At 44.1% G+C, this 19,987-nt stretch overlaps 2 protein-coding genes across 13 annotated transcripts in view; one reads left to right on the forward strand and one right to left on the reverse strand.

The window, feature by feature from the left end:
• Nucleotides 1-19,987, reverse strand: part of cmss1 (cms1 ribosomal small subunit homolog) — a 394,620-nt gene that overhangs the window by 210,349 nt on the left and 164,284 nt on the right. For all 11 annotated transcript variants that reach the window (XM_086007001.1, XM_086007000.1, XM_086006997.1 and 8 more), the window contains one exon: nt 17,946-18,069. In XM_086007001.1, the coding sequence (XP_085863127.1) occupies nt 17,946-17,976 (31 nt within the window). In that variant the 5' untranslated portion in view covers nt 17,977-18,069. The remainder of the gene's footprint in view (nt 1-17,945; nt 18,070-19,987) is intronic.
• The window catches only part of filip1l (filamin A interacting protein 1-like), a 279,316-nt gene that overhangs the window by 163,406 nt on the left and 95,923 nt on the right, over nt 1-19,987 (forward strand). The window lies entirely within an intron of this gene.

Raw genomic sequence — 19,987 nt, forward strand, 5'->3', positions numbered from 1 at the left:
AGGAAAGATAATGGAATCCTTACTCAAAGATGCAATAGAAAAATATCTAGCAACTGAAAATATAATCAAGAGAAGTCAGCACAGATTCCAAAAGGGAAGGTCAGGCATGAACAACTTTGAAGAAGTAACAGAAAGGATAGATAAGGGTAATACATTAGATGTAATATATTTGGATTTCCAAAAAGCCTTCGATAAATGTACCACACAGTAGACTCCAGTAGACTCATGACTAAGGTCAGAATATGTGGAGTCAGGGGACAAGTAGCAGAATGGAAAGCAAGCTGGCAACAGAACAAAAGCAGAGAATAGGGGTTAAAGGTGGTTACTCAGATTGGTAAAGAGTGGGAAGTGGTGTTCCACAAGGGTCAGTGCTGGGATCACCATTGTTCACCATTTACATAAACTACTTGGACTTGGGAATCGGAAGTACAATTTCAAAATTTCCAAATGACACCAAATTGGGGGATGTAGTTAATATAGAGGAGGACTGCGATAAAATACAGAAAGACATCAATAAACTTGCAGAATGGGCGTGTAATTGACAAATTAACTTCAATTTAGATAAGTATATGTAGTATGTTTTGGTAGCAAGAATAAGAAGGCCACATACTCCTTCGAAAATAAGTATATCTAAATAGGGTAGAGGAACAAAGGGATCTGAGGATACAGATACACAAATCACTAAAAGTAGCGATGCAGGTTAAGCATAGTGAACAGTGAGGATAGTCATAGACTTCAAGAGGACATGGACAGGCTGGTGGAATGGGCGGACACATGGCAGATGAAATTTAACACAGAAAAGTGAAGTGATACATTTTGGTAGAAAGAATGAAGAGAGGAAATATAAACTAATGGGTACAATCCTAAAGGGGGTGCATGAACAGAGAGACCTAGGGGTATATGTGCACAAATCGTTCATGGTGGCAGGGCAGGTTGAGAAAGCAGTTAAAAAAGCTTACTGGATTCCTGGGCTTCATGATTATAGGTATAGAGTACAAAACGTGGAAATTATGCTGAACCTTTATAAAACACTGGTTTGGCCTCAACTGTCCAATTCTGGGCACTGCACTTTAGAAAGGATGTGAAAGCCTTAGAGTGGGTGCAGAAAAGTTTTACGAGAATGATTCCAGGGATGAGGGACTTCAGTTACATGGATAGACTGGAGAAGCTGGGGTTGTTCTCCTTAGAGCAGAGAAGATTGAGAGGAGATTTGATAGGTGTTCAAAATCATGAAGGGTCAGACAGAGTAGATAGAGAGAAACTGTTCCCATTGGCGAAAGGGTCGAGAACCAGAGGACACAGATTTAAGGTGATTGGCAGAAGAACCAAAGGCGACATGAGGAAAAACTTTTTTACTCAGCGAGTGGTTAGGATCTGGAATGCAATGCCTGAAAGGGTGGTGGAGGCAGATTCAATCATGGTTTTCAAAAGGGAATTGGATAAGTACCTGAAAGAAAAAAAATTGCAGGGCTACAGGGAAAGGGCGCGAGAGTGGGACTAGCTGAAGTGCTCTTGCAGAGAGCCAGCACGGGCTCAACGGGCCGAATGACCTTCTTCCGTGCTGTAACCATTCTATGATTTTAAGGCCATAAAAAAAATCAAACAAAGCACTGGGGTTTATTTCCAGAGGGATAGACTTGAAAAGTTATGTATAGAACTTTGGTTAGACCACACTTGTACTGTGAACAGTTCTTGTCTCCATAATATAAAAAGGGTATAGAGGCACTGAAGGTGGTGCAAAAAAGATTACTAGGATGATACTAGAACGGTGAGGTTATACCTAGCAGGAAAGATTGAACATGCTGAGGCTCTTTCTCTAGAAATCTGAGGGGTGACCTGATAGAGGCCTTTAAGATTATGATAGGGTTTGATAGGGTAGACAGAGAAGATGTTTCCACTTGCGGGCAAGACCAGAACTAGGGGCCATAAATATAAGATAGTCACTAATAAATCCAATAGTGAATTCGGGAGAAACTTCTTTACCCAGAGATGGGTTAGAACGTGGAACTCGCTACCACAAGGAGCAGTTGAAGCGAATAACATAGATGCATTTAAGGGGAAGCTAGATAAGCACATGAGGGAGAAAGGAATAGAAGGATACGTTGATGAATTTAGATGAAGGGTGGGAGGGGGCTCGTGTGGAGCACAGACCTGTTGGGCCAAATTGCCTGTTTCTGTTCTTTGTACTTTGTAATGTTCACATATCAAACTGCAAGCATCACACTTTGTTACAAATGTAAAACAATCTTAAAATGCTGCATGCTTCCATCCTGCACTGGTAACTTGCAGCCTGAAACAGACAAGCACATTCTACTCTGCAATGTTCCCTGACCAAACATCAATTAAACTTTGAATGCCCCGAGCCTCTGGTTACTTAACAATTAAACTTTGCGGCCTTAAAGAGGACACAGTTCTACCGTAGCAACAAAAGAACGCAGTGCATTTTTAAATTAATTCTCAGAATGTGGGCATCGCATTAATTGCCCATCCGCAATTGCCCTGAGAATGTGGTGGTGAGCCTTTTACTCTAAGCACTGCAGTCTGTGTCATGAAGGTACTGCAATAATGCTGTTAGATAGACAGTTCCAGGATTTTGACCAGCGACAATGAAGGAATGACAATTAATGTCCAATTCAGAATGGTGTACAACTTGGAGTTGATGGTGTTCCCATGCACCTGCTGTCCTTGACCTTCTAGATGGTGGAGGTTGCAGGTTTTGGACGTGCTGCCGAAGACTCCTTGGCAAGTTGCTGCAAAAATACACACTGCAGCCACGGTACACCAGTAGTGGATGTTTACAAAAGTGAATGAGGTGCCAATCAAGAGGATCACTTTGTCCTGTATGGTGTCGAGCTTGTGCAGCTTGACCCATCCAGGCAACTGGAAAGCGTTCTATCACACTCCTGGCTTGTGCCTTGTAGGTGGTGAAGACGCTTTGGGGAGTCAGGAAGTGAGGCATGCCGCAGATTACCCAGCCTCTGACCTATTCTAGTAGCCACAGCATTATGTAGCTGACCCAGTTGAGTTTCTGGTCATTGGTGACCCACAAGGTTGTTGTTGGTGGAGATAATCTCATCGAATGTCAATGGAGGTGATTAGGTTCTCATGCTGAAAATGGTCATTGCCTGGCGCTTGAGTGATGCAAATGTTACTTGCCATTTATCAACCAAAGTCTGGAGTCCAGGTCTTTCTGCATGCGAGCATGGACTGCTTTATTATCTGAAATGTGGTATAAATCTGCTTTTCTTATAAAACAAAAAATAAGAGATGAAGGCGGGGGAGAAAAGGAGAGTGCAGACAGAAGGGGAAGAAGGGAGAAGGAGACAAGAGGAGGGAGGGAAGGGGGGGAAGAAAGGAGGAGAGAGGGTAGTATATTCCTATTGATTTTACTTACCTCTGGTTGCTCCATGCTTGTTCTAAGGTCCATCTCCGACTTAGGTCTTACTGTTGCCACCTGCCTGAAGCTTTTACATTAGTTTTTTAACTTAATTTAAAAAATGAAAAAAAGTAACATTAATTTTAAACAGGGCCTCCTACCTGTTTTCACAACCGTTTGCCAATTCTTATACTCACAGACCGCTCAGACCGTTGCTGACCATTTTTTCTCCCCAATCTTGGGCATTAGCGTTCACACCCTTTCCCAGTGGTCCACTGCCTCCTCTGCACCAGTTTCTTAGCACTGAGCTGGGAAACTGGCCATTTGTATTTCAAAATGCTTACTGCATTTATTGTGTATTTGTTGACAACTCCTGCTGTCTCACCCGTCCCAGCAACTCCCCGCCACCCCACCACCCCCATCCTTTGCCTTGAGCAATGGTATACTTGTATACTTCCCTCTCCCACCAGCTGCATATGTCAATCACCCCTAGCCCATGCCAAGGTAAAAGCCTATAGCTGTGTTTTTGGAACATAGAAACATAGAAGATAGGAGCAGGAGTCGGCCATTCGGCTCCTCGAGCCCGCTCCGCATTTAATGAGATCATGGCTGATCATCCAAATTCAGTACCCTGTCCCTGCTTTCTCCCCATATCCCTTTAGCCTTAAGAAATATATCTAACTCTTTCTTGAATATATTTAATGAATTGGCCTCTACTGCCTTCTGTGGTAGAGAATTCCACAGGTTTGCCACTCTCTGGGTGAAGAAATTCCTCCTCATCTCTGTCCTAAATGGCTTACCCCTTATCTTTAGACTGCGACCCCTGGTTCTGGACTCCCCCGCCATCGGGAACATCCTTCCTGCATCTAGTCTGTCTAGTCCTGTTAGAATTTTATAAGTTTCAATGAGATCCCTTCTCATTCTTTCAACCTCCAGCGAGTATAAGCCCAATCGACATAATCTCTCCTCATACGTCATTCCTGCCATCCCAGGTATCAGTCTGGTGAATCTTCGCTGCACTCCCTCCATGGCAAGAACATCCTTCCTCAGATAAGGCGGCCAAAACTGCACACAATACTCAAGATGTGGTCTCACCAAGGCCCTGTACAATTGCAGCAAGATATCCTTGCTCTTGTACTCGAATCCTCTCACTACGAAGGCCAACACACCATTTGCCTTCTTAACCACCTGTTGCACCTGCATGCTTACCTTCAGCGACTGGTGCACAAGGACACCCAGGTCTCGTTGCACTTCCCCTTCTCCCAATCTATTGCCGTTCAGATAATAATCTGCCTTCCTGTTTTTGCCACCAAAGTGGATAACCTCGCATTTATCCACATTATACTGCATCTGCCATGCATCTGCCCAATCACCCAACCTGTCCAAATCATACTGGAGTTTCTCGGCATCCTCCTCACAGCACACACGCCCACCCAGCTTTGTGTCATCTGCAAACTTGGAGATATTACATCTAGTTCCCTCGTCTAGATCATTAATATATATTGTGAATAGCTGGGGTCCTAGCACCAATCCCTGCGGTACCCCACTAGTCACTGCCTGCCACTCGGAAAAAGACCCATTTATTCCAACTCTTTGCTTCCTCTCTGCCAACTAGTTCTCTATCCAAGTCAGTACCTTACCCCCAATCCCATGTGCTTTAACTTTACATGCTAATCTCTTATGCATGACCTTATCGAAAGCCTTCTGAAAGTCCAAATACACCACATTCATTGGTTCTCCCTTATCTATTCTACCAGTTACATCCTCAAAAAATTCCAGTAGATTAGTCAAGCACGATTTACCTTTTGTAAATCCATGTTGACTTTGTCCGATCCTGTCACTGTTTTCCAAGTGCTCTGTTATTACATCTTTTATAATGGACTCTAGCATTTTCCCCACTACCGATGTCAGGCTTACCGGTCTATAATTCCCTGTTTTCTCTCGACCACCTTTTTTGAATAGTGGGGTTACATTAGCCACCCTCCAATCCATGGGAACTGTTCCAGAGTCTATAGAATTTTGGAAGATGACCAGCAATGCATCTACTATTTCTAGGCCCACTTCCTTAAGTACCCTAGGATGTAAATTATCAGGCCCTGGGGATTTATCGGCCTTCAATCCCGTCAATTTCCCTAACACCATTTCCCTACAAATACTGATTTCATTCAGTTCCTCCCTCTCATTAGACCCTATGTTCCTCGACATCTCTGGGAGGTTATTTGTGTCCCCTTTTGTGAAGACAGAACCAAAGTATGTATTTAATTGGTCTGCCATTTCTTTGTTCCCCATTATAAATTCCCCTGATTCTGACTGCAAGGGACTGTTTTAGCTTCGATAGTAAAGATGCAGCAAGCGTTTTAGACAATGTAAAGCCGTGGCTAAGGAAACCTTTGCTGGGGGTGGGAACTGGGATTCCTAAAAGGGTTTTCTCAGCATGGAGCTGGGGCGGCTGTTTTAGTTATTTATAATGGACAGAGCACTTATACTGTCATTACTGGCGTACAATTGGCCATTATGGTATTAAGTGCACTCAGCACATAAATAACTGAAAGTTCAGTGCTAAGAAAGTAATATTATCAAATTTCTGGGGAAAGCGAGGAGAATTCACAAAGACTTATACTTTTCATTGTCTTTGCCTCCCGTTCCCTCCTGCCACAATACTTGCTGTCCCAAGCACCTGTGCTTTTTCCCTCATCCAGCACTGCCAAACCACTCACAAGAAAAGCCCTGTGTCACGTGCTCAGCCATGATCTGGGAACTATCTTCAAGTTCTTGAACACACCTACTGCACATTAACTATCTCCGTTAAAGCAGAATAAGCATTTAAAAAAACTTAAAGTCAGGCCCTATGTCAAAGCTACAAACACAGCTATGGCAACTTTGTGGCTTTTTCAGGGGTGGGTTCCTACAAACAACTGACCCACCACTGAGCTTGGAGCTATTTAAAGCATTTAGTGCGCTTATACTATAATTGTTGACATACAGTTAGCAATTACAGTATAAGCATCTTAAATACAGCCAACCCCCTACTACTTCCAGATCCTCCTGGACTCCAAACGGTCACCCATGGTATCCCAGACCTTGGTCCTGCTCCCACATCCTGTGATGCCGCTTTCAATAGCAGATGCTACCTCAGACAGAAGGTGACCCATAACAGAGTTACCTACTCAAGTATAGTGGAAGAGCAGTGCATGAGGAGGAGTTGGCTCATCAGCGAAGTTGTGATTAAGATGTGCAACCAGGTCCAGTTAACCATCTGGCATGCATTACCAACAGCAATGAATAGCTTCCCTGCCTTAAGTTTTTATGAGATGCCACAGACCCACAGGGGATGTCACAAGACTTGCGTTGTTTGACCTTTGTACAATCGCTGCTTTATTTCCTGCATAATTAAGAATCACTTACTGCTTAATACATGAAAAGTGAATTCACTTTGATCAATTGTGCAATGCTAGTTGTGTAACTTGCTGTATTTGCCGCTGTATGTCATAAGCTTATCTCTGAATGTGCTTCCTAGGTGAAGGAAACATTGGTGGTTGGCTGCATAGCTAACTCACAAAGTCCATGGGATACAGGAGGATCCTCCATCTGTATCTGCAACTATTAATGCGAGGGTATCTTTGCTATAGTCACTTTCAGATATGATGCCTACAGTCATCTGTACAGGGCTCAGAACTACTCGGCTCCTGCTGTGCTACTCCGTGCATTCCACTGGTGGACAGCATCTCCTCATGATAATCAGTGGCTGTATGAGCACAACACAGTAGTTACCCATGAAGTTTTGGAATCCCATCATTGTGGCTGTTGGTAACTGTTTTCCAAAGTTGAAGCTGGGCATAACTGGATCTTCAAGTTTGAAGCAGCCTGCATAGCAACAATGGAACCATTCCAGAGAAATGCTCCCATTGTAAACCTTAACATATATCTGGGAGTTGGACTTGTCCATAAATACCCAACCATCTTAAATTTACTTTGTGTCTAGGCAGGCGACTCCTCAAATCTGCTGTGTCAGCCTCTATTTGGAAGCAGATCCACGAAGGTCTATATCCCCAGATAACTCAATAGGGACACTCAGCATACCTCTGCTATTTACCAACCAGCTGCTCATAAACCACTACTACATCTTGATCACAAGTGCTTACTGTGTGCTTCCGCATCTTCATTATATACTTTTCCCATAGTGTATGTATCGGTCGTGCCAGCTTCAAGTGGAGCTGGTGCTATATCATTCCACTGGGTTCTCCTTACCTAGTGAAGAGAGCAGATGGGATACAAGAAGTACATAAGCACACTTATCCACTTGGATGGTGTATTGCTTTTACGTGCACTACTGTACGCATTGGCATAATCAGTGTGTGGATACCATTGATGCAAGGCATCTTGTAAATCACAGAATATATGATTAATATGGCACAAACTGATCTGCAGACCCTTCCAATCACCACTGTCTCACAACCTTCTAAGCTCCCCGACCAAAATAAATTAACAACAGCTACATTGTTTTCTTAGTTGTTCAGCCATTATTACCAAACATTCGCCATAGCTGGATTAACAAAACTTTCCTTCATTTCACTGAGGAAGTGGCTAGTCAGTTGCTTGAGATGCATTAAAGCATAATTTTTGGAGGCCCGTTGTGTTTGTCTGCTAGAATTCTATATCACACATTTCAACGCTGTGCATTTCTGCAATTTCATTCAAAGTTCATTAATTACTCTGAGAAGTGCACTTTTTTCATGTTATCATAAAAAGAAAAATGTCTGGCCCTTTATGTTTAAAAACCATGTATATATATATATATATATATATATATATATATATATATAAAATGTTCAGTCTATGACAGAAGTAAATTCATCTGAGATGTAGAACAGTATTTTTATTTCTCAGGATACTGGGGACGCTTAGTTATGATCTGGTCATTGCCTGACATTCTAATATTCTCACTCAGCACCTCATTAAGGAGTAATGAGGTGATAACTCCTGGGTCACCACTGGGCTAACTGACCGTACTTTGGCATCAAGAGACCATGTGCATCACATCCAGCAAGTCTCACCACTCACATAGCAGTCTGTTCTTAACAGCTTTGAGAAAAAAAAACTGAATTATTTAGTACAGCCACGAAAGAAAGCAAATGCAATTTGCCATGCAACAATTTGCCAAGATTTGGAATTTTGCTCAAAATAAATAGGAACAATATACAACAACTGCAACTTGCATTTATATAGCACCTTTAACATAGTAAAACATCCCAAGGCGCTTCACAGGAGCGATTAACAACATTTTACACCAAGCCACATAAGGAGATATTAGAACAGGCGACCAAAAGCTGACATCTGTCATAGGCTCCCTTTTTCTGCTTCATCCTACTCCCTAATTCCTTCGTCATCCAGGGAATCTGGCTTTGGCTGCCCTCGCTTTCCCCTTGTGGGAATATATCTAGAGTGATCCCGAACCATCTCCTCTTTAAAGGCCGCCCATTGCTCCATTACATTTCTGCCTGCCAGTCCTTTACTCCAATTTTCCCAGCCAGATCCTGCCTCAATTCACTAAAATTAGCCTTCCTCCAGTTAAGTATTTTTATTCTAGATTGCTCCTTGTCCTTCTCCATAACTAATCTAAACCTTATGATACTATTCCCGAGATGCTCCCCACAGTGACATTCTCCACTTGATCCACTTCATTACCCAGGACTAGATCCAGCAATGCCTCCTTCCTCATTAGGCAGGAAACATACTAAATCAAGAAAATTTTCCTGAACGCACTTCAGAAATTCCTCCCCCTCTCTACCCTTAACACAATTGTCCCATTCAATATTGGCGTAAATTCTCCCATTATCACTACTCTGTTGTTCATGCACCTCTCAGTAATTTCCCTGCAAATCTGCTCCTATATCTCCTTTCCACGATTGGGTGGCCTATAAAATACAAGTAGCGTAATAGCTCCTCTATTGTTTCTTAACTCCAACCAAATAGATTCTGTCTTTGACCCCTCAAGGACATTCTCTCTTTCTAGCACTGTAATATTTTCCTTAATCAAAACTGCTGCCCCTCCTTTTTTCCCCCTTCCCTATCTTTTCTGAATACATTGTACCCAGGATTATTAAGCATCCAATCCTCCCCATTTTTGAGCCAGATCTCAGTTATCACCACTACATCATATTCCCATGGAGTGAGCCTTTGGCGCAGTGGTAGCATTCCCGCCTCTGGGCCAGAAGGTGCAGGGTTTGAACCTCACAACAGACAGCCCCGACGAGTGGAGTCGGAGCTCCGGCTTCGAATTCTGGGTTAACATCCAGCAGGATACTCACGTTCGGTGGGTGCCCCCCCCCCCCTGCTCATCGTATGGGTTGTGGGAGCCCATAAATCCTCCCACTATATAGGACTAACCATCTTACCGGCTGGTATAAAGAAAACGTTGCAGCCTGGGAATCCTTCCACTACTTCACATTGTTCCCCAAGAGAACAGCGAGAAGCTACGAAGATGATCATATTTCCACGTGGCTATTTGCTCCTGCAGCACACCAACCATATTAACCACACTTCGTGCATTTATACACATGCACTCCAAACTTCTTTGCATTTTATATGATCCCACCTAATTCTGTATAATTTCTAACTAACTGTCTCTCCCAGTCCTCTGTGCACCTTGTTTCTACTTTTTAATGCTACATCATGGTGCCCAACCACCTGCCAAATTAGTTTAAACCCTCCCCCACAGAACTAGTTAAACTGCCCGCGAGGATATTGGTCCCAGCTCTGTTCAGGTGCAACCCATCCATCTTGAACAGGTCCCTCTTGCCACAGAACTGATCCCAATGTCCCAAGAATCTGAAGCCCTCCCTCCTGCACCATGTTTCTAGCGATGCATTAACCTGCCATATCCTCCCGATTCTATTCTCTCTAGTGCGTGGCACTGGGAGTAATCCAGAGATCACTACCTTTTGAGGTCCTGCTTTTTAACTTTCTCCCTAGCTCCTTAAACTCTGACTGCAGGACCTCAACCCTCTTCCTCCCTCATGGTGATGAAGTGTTGACATGTAGTTATTTTTTTTTTTACTGTCAACTCTCTGTTAGGCTTTCAAATTAGTTTGGTAACTAAAATATCTACCAGAAATATCAGAATATAGCATCTTACAATAAATGTGGAAATATTGAGACTAAAACACTGCATAGCCAAGGGTTTGAATCTTGGAATGACGAGAGTAACTGAAAACACCAGCTGCTCTGCTATCAATTTTTAGCTGTGGTCTTGATAGAGTGCATTACAATATTATACAACCGCAATTTGAGGAGTTGGGTCATCTCATACTGCAGCACGCATATTTTCATTCATCCATGTGAGCAGCAACAGTGACATCAACAGCCATAGAGAATTTGGCAAACTCTCGATCGTCTCAGCAAAAGGAAATAGTTTCACATTACAAAGAAAAAAAAGATGGATATTAAAAAAGGTTCATAAGTAAATTAAAGGTCAAGATACATTCATATTCAGATTCTTTTCCTCTTTGTTCAGAGACCAACAAATTTCATAAGACCTTGGCTAGAACACCACTGTACTAGTTTAGTTTTGTGATAAAAAGTCAAAACTGAATTCCATTCTAATTATGTAAGTTTCTCATTTCTTTCCATTCTAATTGCACAATATTGCAATAAGTTTACATAGTAGTTACGGAATGCTCCAACAAATGGACCACAGATTACAACTTTGAAGTGGAAGTCTGGTTTATGAAAATGTAGCCTTATATAGAATTTCATGGAATAGAGCAAACTATATTCTGCAGCATTTCACAACAGAAAGCATGGCATGATATTCAATTATGTCCATCACAGGAAACATCTGTTTTTGTTTGCTCTAAGTACTTCACTGGAGCAATACATTGAGCTGCATCATATCACTTCCAATGAGTCCCTGAAGGACACCAGAGAAATCATGTAATTAGAAACATGAAATAGTTAAGAGGTTATCCTACAAATATGGTTTTTTTTCGCACTCCAACCTTGCCTAGCTAAGGCTAATGTGACTTGTCAAAGAAGCGAATTATTTCACTTCTTTTTGTTGTCTATAAAATAAAAACTTTACGTATTGAAAATTGCCAAAGTTTATAATGTGAAGATGGTTTCAATGTACCTTTATTACAATTTTGAGTATCCAATCTCTCACTGGTCATCACTATTTTTCATTACTTAGTTCTGTTTCTTTCAAATCCGTGTCATCATTCTGTTTTGTTACTTCCGTTCCGTTCCCTTGCAAACTCCTTGTCGTCTGTTCCTCCTTAGCTCTATTCCCTTGTATTTCATTCTTCGCCAGCTGTGGTTGGTGTTAGATACAAGGAACTGGTCGTGGACGGCCTTGTGTGTGATCAAGGTGATGAGAGTAGAGAGGCCACCTGAGATGGCACGGTCGAGGTCAGGTGGAGCGTGAATATAGGTAGGAGGTATGGAAGGAGACGTTCAGGGGGTACAGGAAGGCAATGAAATCAAGGTGAGTTGAGGTGGAGTTGGAAATCACTGAGCATGATGAGTCGCTCACTGCAAAGGCTGAGGGAGGAAAGGAGGGAGAGTATCTTAGATGAGAAACTTGGGGTGTTGCTTGGGCGAGGCAGTAATAATGAGGATTGTAAAGAGGCGAGAGGGGTGGAACAAGTAAGGTGCTCAAAGGAAGAGCAGGTACCAGAGCAGTAGTAAAGAAAAAAAAGACTTGCATTTATATAGCGCCTTTCACGACCACCGGACGTCCCAAAGTGCTTTACAGCCAATGAAGTACTTTTAAAGTGAAGTCGCTGTTTTTAAGTAGGAAACGCAGCAGCTAATTTGCGCAGAGCAGGCTCCCACAAACAGCAATGTGATAATGACCAGATAATCTGTTTTTGTTATGTTGATTGAGGGATAAATATTGGCCAGTACACCAGGGATAACTCCCTTGCTCTTCGTCGAAATAGTGTCATGGGATCTTTTACGTCCACCTGAGAGAGCAGACGAGGCCTCGTTTTAACATCTCATCCGAAAGACAGCACCTCAGACACAGCAGCACTCCCTCAGCACTGCACTGGAGTGTCAGCCTAGATTTTTGTGCTCAAGTCTCTGGAGTGGGACTTGAACCCACAACCTTCTGACTCAGAGGCGAGAGAGCTACCCACTAAGTGGTGAGGTCAAGGAATGATTTAGTAATAAGAGCTACACTGCCACCATGGGGGTTTGGGAAAGGCAGATGTTGGAATGTATAACCAGGCAGGGAGGCTTCAGTATGGGCCAATGTGTTGCCACCCATGAAATACGTTTCCTTCAAAGCCATGATGCCAATGTAATCATCCACAAGAAGGTTGTGGATTGCAAGGACCTTACTCATGAACAAATGGACATGCTGAAGGAAAATGCAAAGGGAGGGGGTGTTTGTTGATCTACTGGAAGAGTCAAGGTGGCAATTGCAGGTGGTGCACTGGTAGAAAGATCAGCATGATCAATGTTAGTCTTAGTAATGGCGACCATGATACCATTGTCAATTGTTGCAAAAACCCATCTGGTTCACTAATGCCCTTTAGGGAAGGAAATCTGCCGTCCTTACCTGGTCTGGCCTACATGTGACTCCAGACCCACAGCAACTTGGTTGACTCTTAATGCCCTCTGAAATGGCCTAGCAAGCCACTCAGTTGTAAACAACCGCTACGAAAAACAAGAAGAATAAAACCAGACGGACCACCCGGCGTCGACCTCGGCACCGGAAACGACAACGACAACGGCAAACCCAGCCCTGTCGACCCTGCAAAGTCCTCCTTACCAACATCTGGGGGCTTGTGCCAAAATTGGGAGAGCTGTCCCACAGACTAGTCAAGCAACAGCCTGACAGTCATAATTACCGAATCATACCTTACAACCAATGTCCCAGACACCACCATCACCATCCCTGGGTATGTCCTGTCCCACCGGCAGGACAGACCCACCAGAGGTGGTGGCACCGTGGTATACAGTCGGGAGGGAGTAGCCCTGGGAGTCCTCAACATTGACTCAGGACCCCATGAGGTCTCATGGCATCAAGTCAAACATGGGCAAGGAAACCTCCTGCTAATTACCACCTACCGCCCTCCCTCAGCTGATGAATCAGTACTCCTTCATGTTGAACACCAATTGGAAGAAGCACTGAGAGTAGCAAGGGCACAAAATGTTCTCTGGGTGGGGAACTTCAATGTCCATCACCAAGAGTGGCTCGGTAGCACCACAACTGACCGAGCTGGCCGAGTCCTAAAGGACATAGCTGCCAGACTGGGTCTGCGACAGGTGGTGAGGGAACCAACAAGAGGGAAAAACCTACTTGATCTCGTCCTCACCAATCTACCTGTTGCAGATGCATCTGTCCATGACAGCATTGGTGGAAGTGACCACCGCACAGTCCTTGTGGAGACGAAGTCCCGTCTTCATGTTGAGGATACCCTCCACCGTGTTGTGTGGCACTACCACCGTGCTAAATGGGACAGATTTCGAACAGATCTGGCAACTCAAAACTGGGCATCCATGAGGCGCTGTGGGCCATCAGCAGCAGCAGAATTGTATTCAACCACAATCTGTAACCTCATGGCCCGGCATATCCCTCACTCTACCATTACCATCAAGCCGGGAGATCAACCCTGGTTTAACGAAGAGTGCAGGAGAGCATGCCGGGAACAGCACCAGGCATACCGAAAAATGAGGTGTCAACCTGGTGAGGCTACAACACAGGACTACTTGCATGCCAAACAATGGAAGCAACATGCGATAGACAGAGCTAAGTGATCTCACAACCATCGGATCAAATCAAAGCTCTGCAGTCCTGCCACATCCAGTCGTGAGTGGTGGTGGACAATTAAACAGTTAACAGGAGGAGGAGGCTCCAAAAATATCCCCATCCTCAATGATGGTGGAGCCCAGCACGTGAGTGCAAAAGACAAGGCTGAAGCATTTGCAACTATCTTCAGCCAGAAGTGCCGAGTGGATGATCCATCTCGGCCTCCTCCTGAGGTCCCCAGCATCACAGATGCCAGTCTTCAGCCCATTCAATTCACTCCACGTGATGTCAAGAAACGGCTGAAGACACTGGATACTGCAAAGGCTATGGGCCCTGACAACATTCCGGCAATAGTACTGAAGACTTGTGCTCCAGAACTAGCTGCGCCCCTAGCCAAGCTGTTCCAGTACAGCTACAACACTGGCATCTACCCAGCAATGTGGAAAATTGCCCAAGTATGTCCTGTCTACAAAAAGCAGGACAAATCCGACCCGGCCAATTACCGTCCCGTCAGTCTACTCTCAATCATCAGCAAAGTGATGGAAGGTGTCGTCGACAGTGCTATCAAGCGGCACTTACCCTGCTAACTGACGCCCAGTTTGGGTTCCGCCAGGGCCACTCAGCTCCTGACCTCATTACAGCCTTGGTCCAAACATGGACAAAAGAGCTGAACTCAAGAGGTGAGGTGAGAGTGACTGCCCTTGACATCAAGGCAGCATTTGATCGAGTGTGGCATCAAGGAGCCCTAGCAAAACTGAAGTCAATGGGAATCAAGGGGAAAACTCTCCATTGGTTGGAATCATACCTAGCACAAAGGAAGTTGGCTGTGGTTGTTGGAGGTCATTCATCTCAATCACATGACATCACTGCAGGAGTTCCTCAAGGCAGTGTCCTAGGCCCAACCATCTTCAGCTGTTTCATCAATGACCTTCCCTCCATCATAAGGTCAGAAGTGGGGATGTTCGCTGATGATTGCACACTGTTCAGCACCATTCGAGACTCGTCAGATACTGATGCAGTCCGTGTCCATATGCAGCAAGACCTGGACAACATTCAGACTTGGGCTGACAAGTGGCAAGTAACATTCGCACCACACAAGTGCCAGGCAATGACCATCTCCAACAAGCGAGACTCTAACCATCTCCCCTTGACATTCAATGGCATTACCATCGCTGAATCCCCCACTATCAACATCCTGGGAGTTACCATTGATCAGAAACTGAACTGGACCAGCCATATAAATACTGTGGCTACAAGTGCAGGCCAGAGGCTGGGAATTCTGCAGCAAGTGTCTCACCTCCTGACTCCCCAAAGCCTTTCCACCATCTACAAGGCACAAGTCAGGAGTGTGATGGAATACTCTCCACTTGCCTGGATGAGTGCAGCTCCAACAACACTCAAGAAGCTCGACACCATTCAGGATAAAGCAGCCCGCTTGATTGGCACTCCATCCACCACCTTCAACATTCACTCCCTCCACCACCAGCGCACTGTGGCTGCAGTGTGTACCATCTACAAGATGCACTGCAGCAACTCGCCAAAGCTCCTTCGACAGCACCTTCCAAACCCGCGACCTCTACCACTTAGAAGGACAAGGGCAGCAGATGCATGGGAACATCACCACCTACAAGTTCCCCTCCAAGCCACACACCATCCTGACTTGGACCTGTATCGCCGTTCCTTCACTGTCGCTGGGCCAAAATCCTGGAACTCCCTTCCTAACAGCATTGTGGGTGTACCTACACCATATGGACTGCAGCGGTTCAAGAAGGCGGCTCACCACCATCTTCTCAAGGGCAATTAGGGATGGGCACTAAATGCAGGCCTAGCCAGCGACGCCCACATCCCATCAATGAATAAAAAAAAGGATGGAGCAGTTGGGGTTGTTGCTCGTAAGAAGGCAGTGAGGAGTGCCTCAATGGGCACTTCAATGAAAGCCAAGAATGGCACAGAGGGCAATTGTGGGTTTCTGCTGTGATTATTCAAGCCTGTGAGTAGCAGCCAAAATGCACACATGAATGAACTTGAGAGGGAATTCAGGTTACATTGGCATGGCAAAGATTAGGAGAGACATGTCTTGGGACTAGCTCTGCACATTTAGCAGACCATAATAATTACGTTATTATTTTAATGCTCGTGTTCTTTCATTCTATAATTTACTAGCTGGGGGGGCCCGGCGTTGCCTAGGCTTTTTTGTAGAACGGCAGTTTACAGGGCCGCGCGGTTGACGGACGGCCACTGCCGCTCCCCCGCTCTCCCGCTCTGCGTCTCGGGCCGAGCGGTCATCAGGCCCGGCCCAGCCCGAGTGAGCCCAACTCACCTTCCGCTCCGGCGGGCCAGGAGCGGGATACTGTGTCGGAGCCGCAATGTGGGGGTTTGTTGTGCTGGTGCTGTCGGTATTAAAAAAACGGCGGCGACGTTTCGTGAGGCTGCAGGATTAGGCCCGCCCACACTTGGAATGAAACGCCCCCCGTGACGCACCGATTGGTCAACCATCAGGTCACTGAACTGTAGGATTGGTCAACCATCACGTCACTCAATGCTAATGAGCGGTAGGATTGGTGAACCACTAATGAGCGGATTTTTGAACGTTTTTTGTCTACTGTCCGAACAATTTTTGTCTGACGAAAAAGTAAATATGCCTATGACACTCCCCTGATTATAACCTTTCTTTTGATATAACATATGTGTAGATACGCTCTATAACTTTTGAGTGTATAGTGGACATACATACACACAGATAGACAGACGGGCTGCGCGGTTGACAGCCGGCCGCTGCTGCTCCCCCGCTCTGTGTCTCGGCCGAGCGGTTGTGAGGCCCGGTCCGAGTGACCCCAACTCACCTCGTGCTCCGGCGGGCCGACGCAGCTGCCCCGCTCGCTGTTGAGGAAAAGCAGGGGAAAAAATGGCGGTGATAATTTCGGGAGGCTGCAGGATTAGGTCCCACCCGTGACGCACCGATTGGTCAACCATCAGGTCACTGAACTGTAGGATTGGTCAGCCATCACGTCACTCAACGCTAATGAGCAGTAGGATTGGTCAACCGCGAATGAGCGGATTTTTGAACGTTTTTTGTATACTGTCCGAACAATTTTTGTCTGACCAAAAAGTAAATATGCCTATGACACTCCCCTGATCATCAGCTTTCTTTTGATATAATATATGTGTAGGTACGCGCTATAACTTGAGTGTATAGCGGACAGGCAGACAGACAGACAGACTGCGATACAAATTCGAATATATTAGTTTGAATTTCCTCCTTTACTGTTCCTGAAGAAAATCTAACCAGTGATCACAATCCTCTCCACGCTGTTCTGTTCAAAAGTACTTCGCCACAATTAACTTTTGTCCTGCCCTCAAAGTTCTTTCATTTCTAGCTGGTCAATTGTGAGCTTCGGTTCAGGAATGATTGATCAGCCAGATGTGAAACAGCTCCAAGGATAGAACAAAAGCTGACCAGCTGATAAGATAACAAGGTAACCCACTCATGGACCTATGCTTCAAAATCATGTACAGTCCACAGAAAATGATTATGAGGTTTGGAAATGGACCACAGTCCACCACTGGAAAACTCTAGCCCCAGTTACATTAGTTCATCCATCTTCGCATTCAACTGCATTTTGAACAACTGAAATGTTTTTGCTTCTACTACACTATCTAGCAGATCATTACAACCATTTATCACACTTAAGATTAAATGTGTTCTCTCAAATATATGTTTACTTTTCTTTAATTTGAAATGTATTTCCTGTGACCCTCCTTTCCTGACTATGAAATAATATTCTGGATTCACCATTTAATATTTTTGTATACCTTGATGAGATCGTCTCTTAGGTGTCTTCATTACTGACTGTAAAGCTTGAACTTCTCCAATCTTTCGTCACAGCTTATCCCCTTGATACCTGGCGTCAGTTTTTCTCTGGGCGTTTTCGAATACCTGTACATATTTTTTTTTGAACAGAAAGAAACAGTGAATTAGGTGAAGCTAACCCAAAGTAGACAGTCAAGTACAAATATCGGTCAAAATATGACTTGCATAGGAACTGAGTGATGCAGAGCACTGATCACTGGCCTTTTACCACCGAGACCTGTCCCTTGTGTTTGGTGGCTGTAAGGATCCTATGTGAAATGGGTTTGGCCAATTTTAATCCAGTTCCCATTGTCAGCATAAGTCTACAACACAAAACTACTGCTAATTTGGCACTAATTGCCAATTTCACTCAGAAAGGACACACTATGCTGTGGAAATTGAAAAATGTCACACTGACGCAAGACAGTTACGGTGCTGTTCAGTGGCTGGGGCAGAGCAGCTTTACTCTGCATCTTATTGTGCTATATCTGACCTGGGAGCACTCGATACTGACAATGCATGCCTGAAATGGGATTTTTTTCATTCTCAGGATTAACATCCCTGACCATGACCACAAAAATTTGAGAGAGAAAATATGAATATGATTTGAATTTATAGACCTCAGATTAGGAGCTGTTCCTCAAAGTTCAGCACTCCTTAAGCCATCCTACGAAAGTCATTTTGCAGCAAGTTATATAAACCCAGAGATGATGATTAGTGATAGTAGCAGAAAAACAAAACCGATTTGTATGGCAATCCTCTGTCTGTTATTTTAATGCAGACATTAAGTTGTTTATTTTAAATTGATTAACGCCTCTGCTAAAATAGCAGACAAACAAAGGAATGTAATAAAAATGCCTTTTGGAGAGGTACTTTTGTTTAATGAAAATATTAACTTTCCCACTAAGCTTAGGAAGCAAGTTGGCAATAAAAGTTCATAAAGCAGTCATACAGCAGGGTTTCAGCGCATACGAATAGTGAATAACGATTAGCTATAACTTTTTTATCTGGCCTGTGGTATGCACCATATTGAAGGGCTTATGAAGTTGTTATTTTGACATTGTAAACCATGCAATATAATTGTCAAAGTGCATTACACCACTCATTGCTGTGATGCTCTGGACCCCTGTGACCAGTACTAGTAAATACCCACTAGGTATGTAATTTGAAGCCACTCAGTTAATTCCATTCTAAAGCATTTGTTTAGTGTTAAATGGTCTCTCGAGGGCAAAGAAAAAGGGCTACAGTGCATTGTTTTCAAATGACCTGGAATGAGTCATCTCTTGCTGTTACAGTGCTGGTAAATTTTAACAGCAAGCCATCAGGAACACTACAAATGGACACAAAATGTCTATAACTAGAACTTTTACAAGCTGCAAATAATATACCAATAAGACATTGTGGCAGGGAATTCTACAGAAACATCTCAATCTTCAGGGTCAGAGATTTCCTCTGACAAATAAGAGTCTTTGGCAAAAAATGACTCCAATTAAAAATTAATGAGCCGATTTTACTCCAAGTTTTTAAAAAAAAAAGGATTATTCAAAAACATCCAATAAAAACAGCTCAAATTTATTAGACAAACACTAGTACAACAATCTGTAAATCCAGCCGAAGGCCCATGAAGTAGGCCAAGACTCAGCCAGGTCATAGCCATTCCAAGAGGTTTACAGTGGCCAGCTGATGCGTAGTGACAGCAGAAATACTGACCTGCTTTATCCACTGGAAATGGGGCCCACTTGAGGGGGTTGTGGCCTGGACTCTTAAAAAATAATATTTTTGAAGATTTAATAACTCACTTATAAAAGGTGACAGATGGGTAAACCATGGAGATGTATTTGGAGAAGGGACACCAGCACCCTCCCTGATTGGGCATCAATTTATGGGATTTTGGCCGTCCACCTCTGGCAGGTGCCTGAGATTTGCCTGTCACGTTTCAGTTTTCTTGATCATTCTTTTCATCATGCAAAGAATTTGGGAATGAGCTGTGTGTTAATTTTCTTTT

The sequence above is a fragment of the Somniosus microcephalus genome, chromosome 14 (assembly GCF_052327205.1).
Source record: "Somniosus microcephalus isolate GS21.2 chromosome 14, FLI_Smic_1.0, whole genome shotgun sequence".
Classification (NCBI taxonomy): domain Eukaryota; kingdom Metazoa; phylum Chordata; class Chondrichthyes; order Squaliformes; family Somniosidae; genus Somniosus; species Somniosus microcephalus.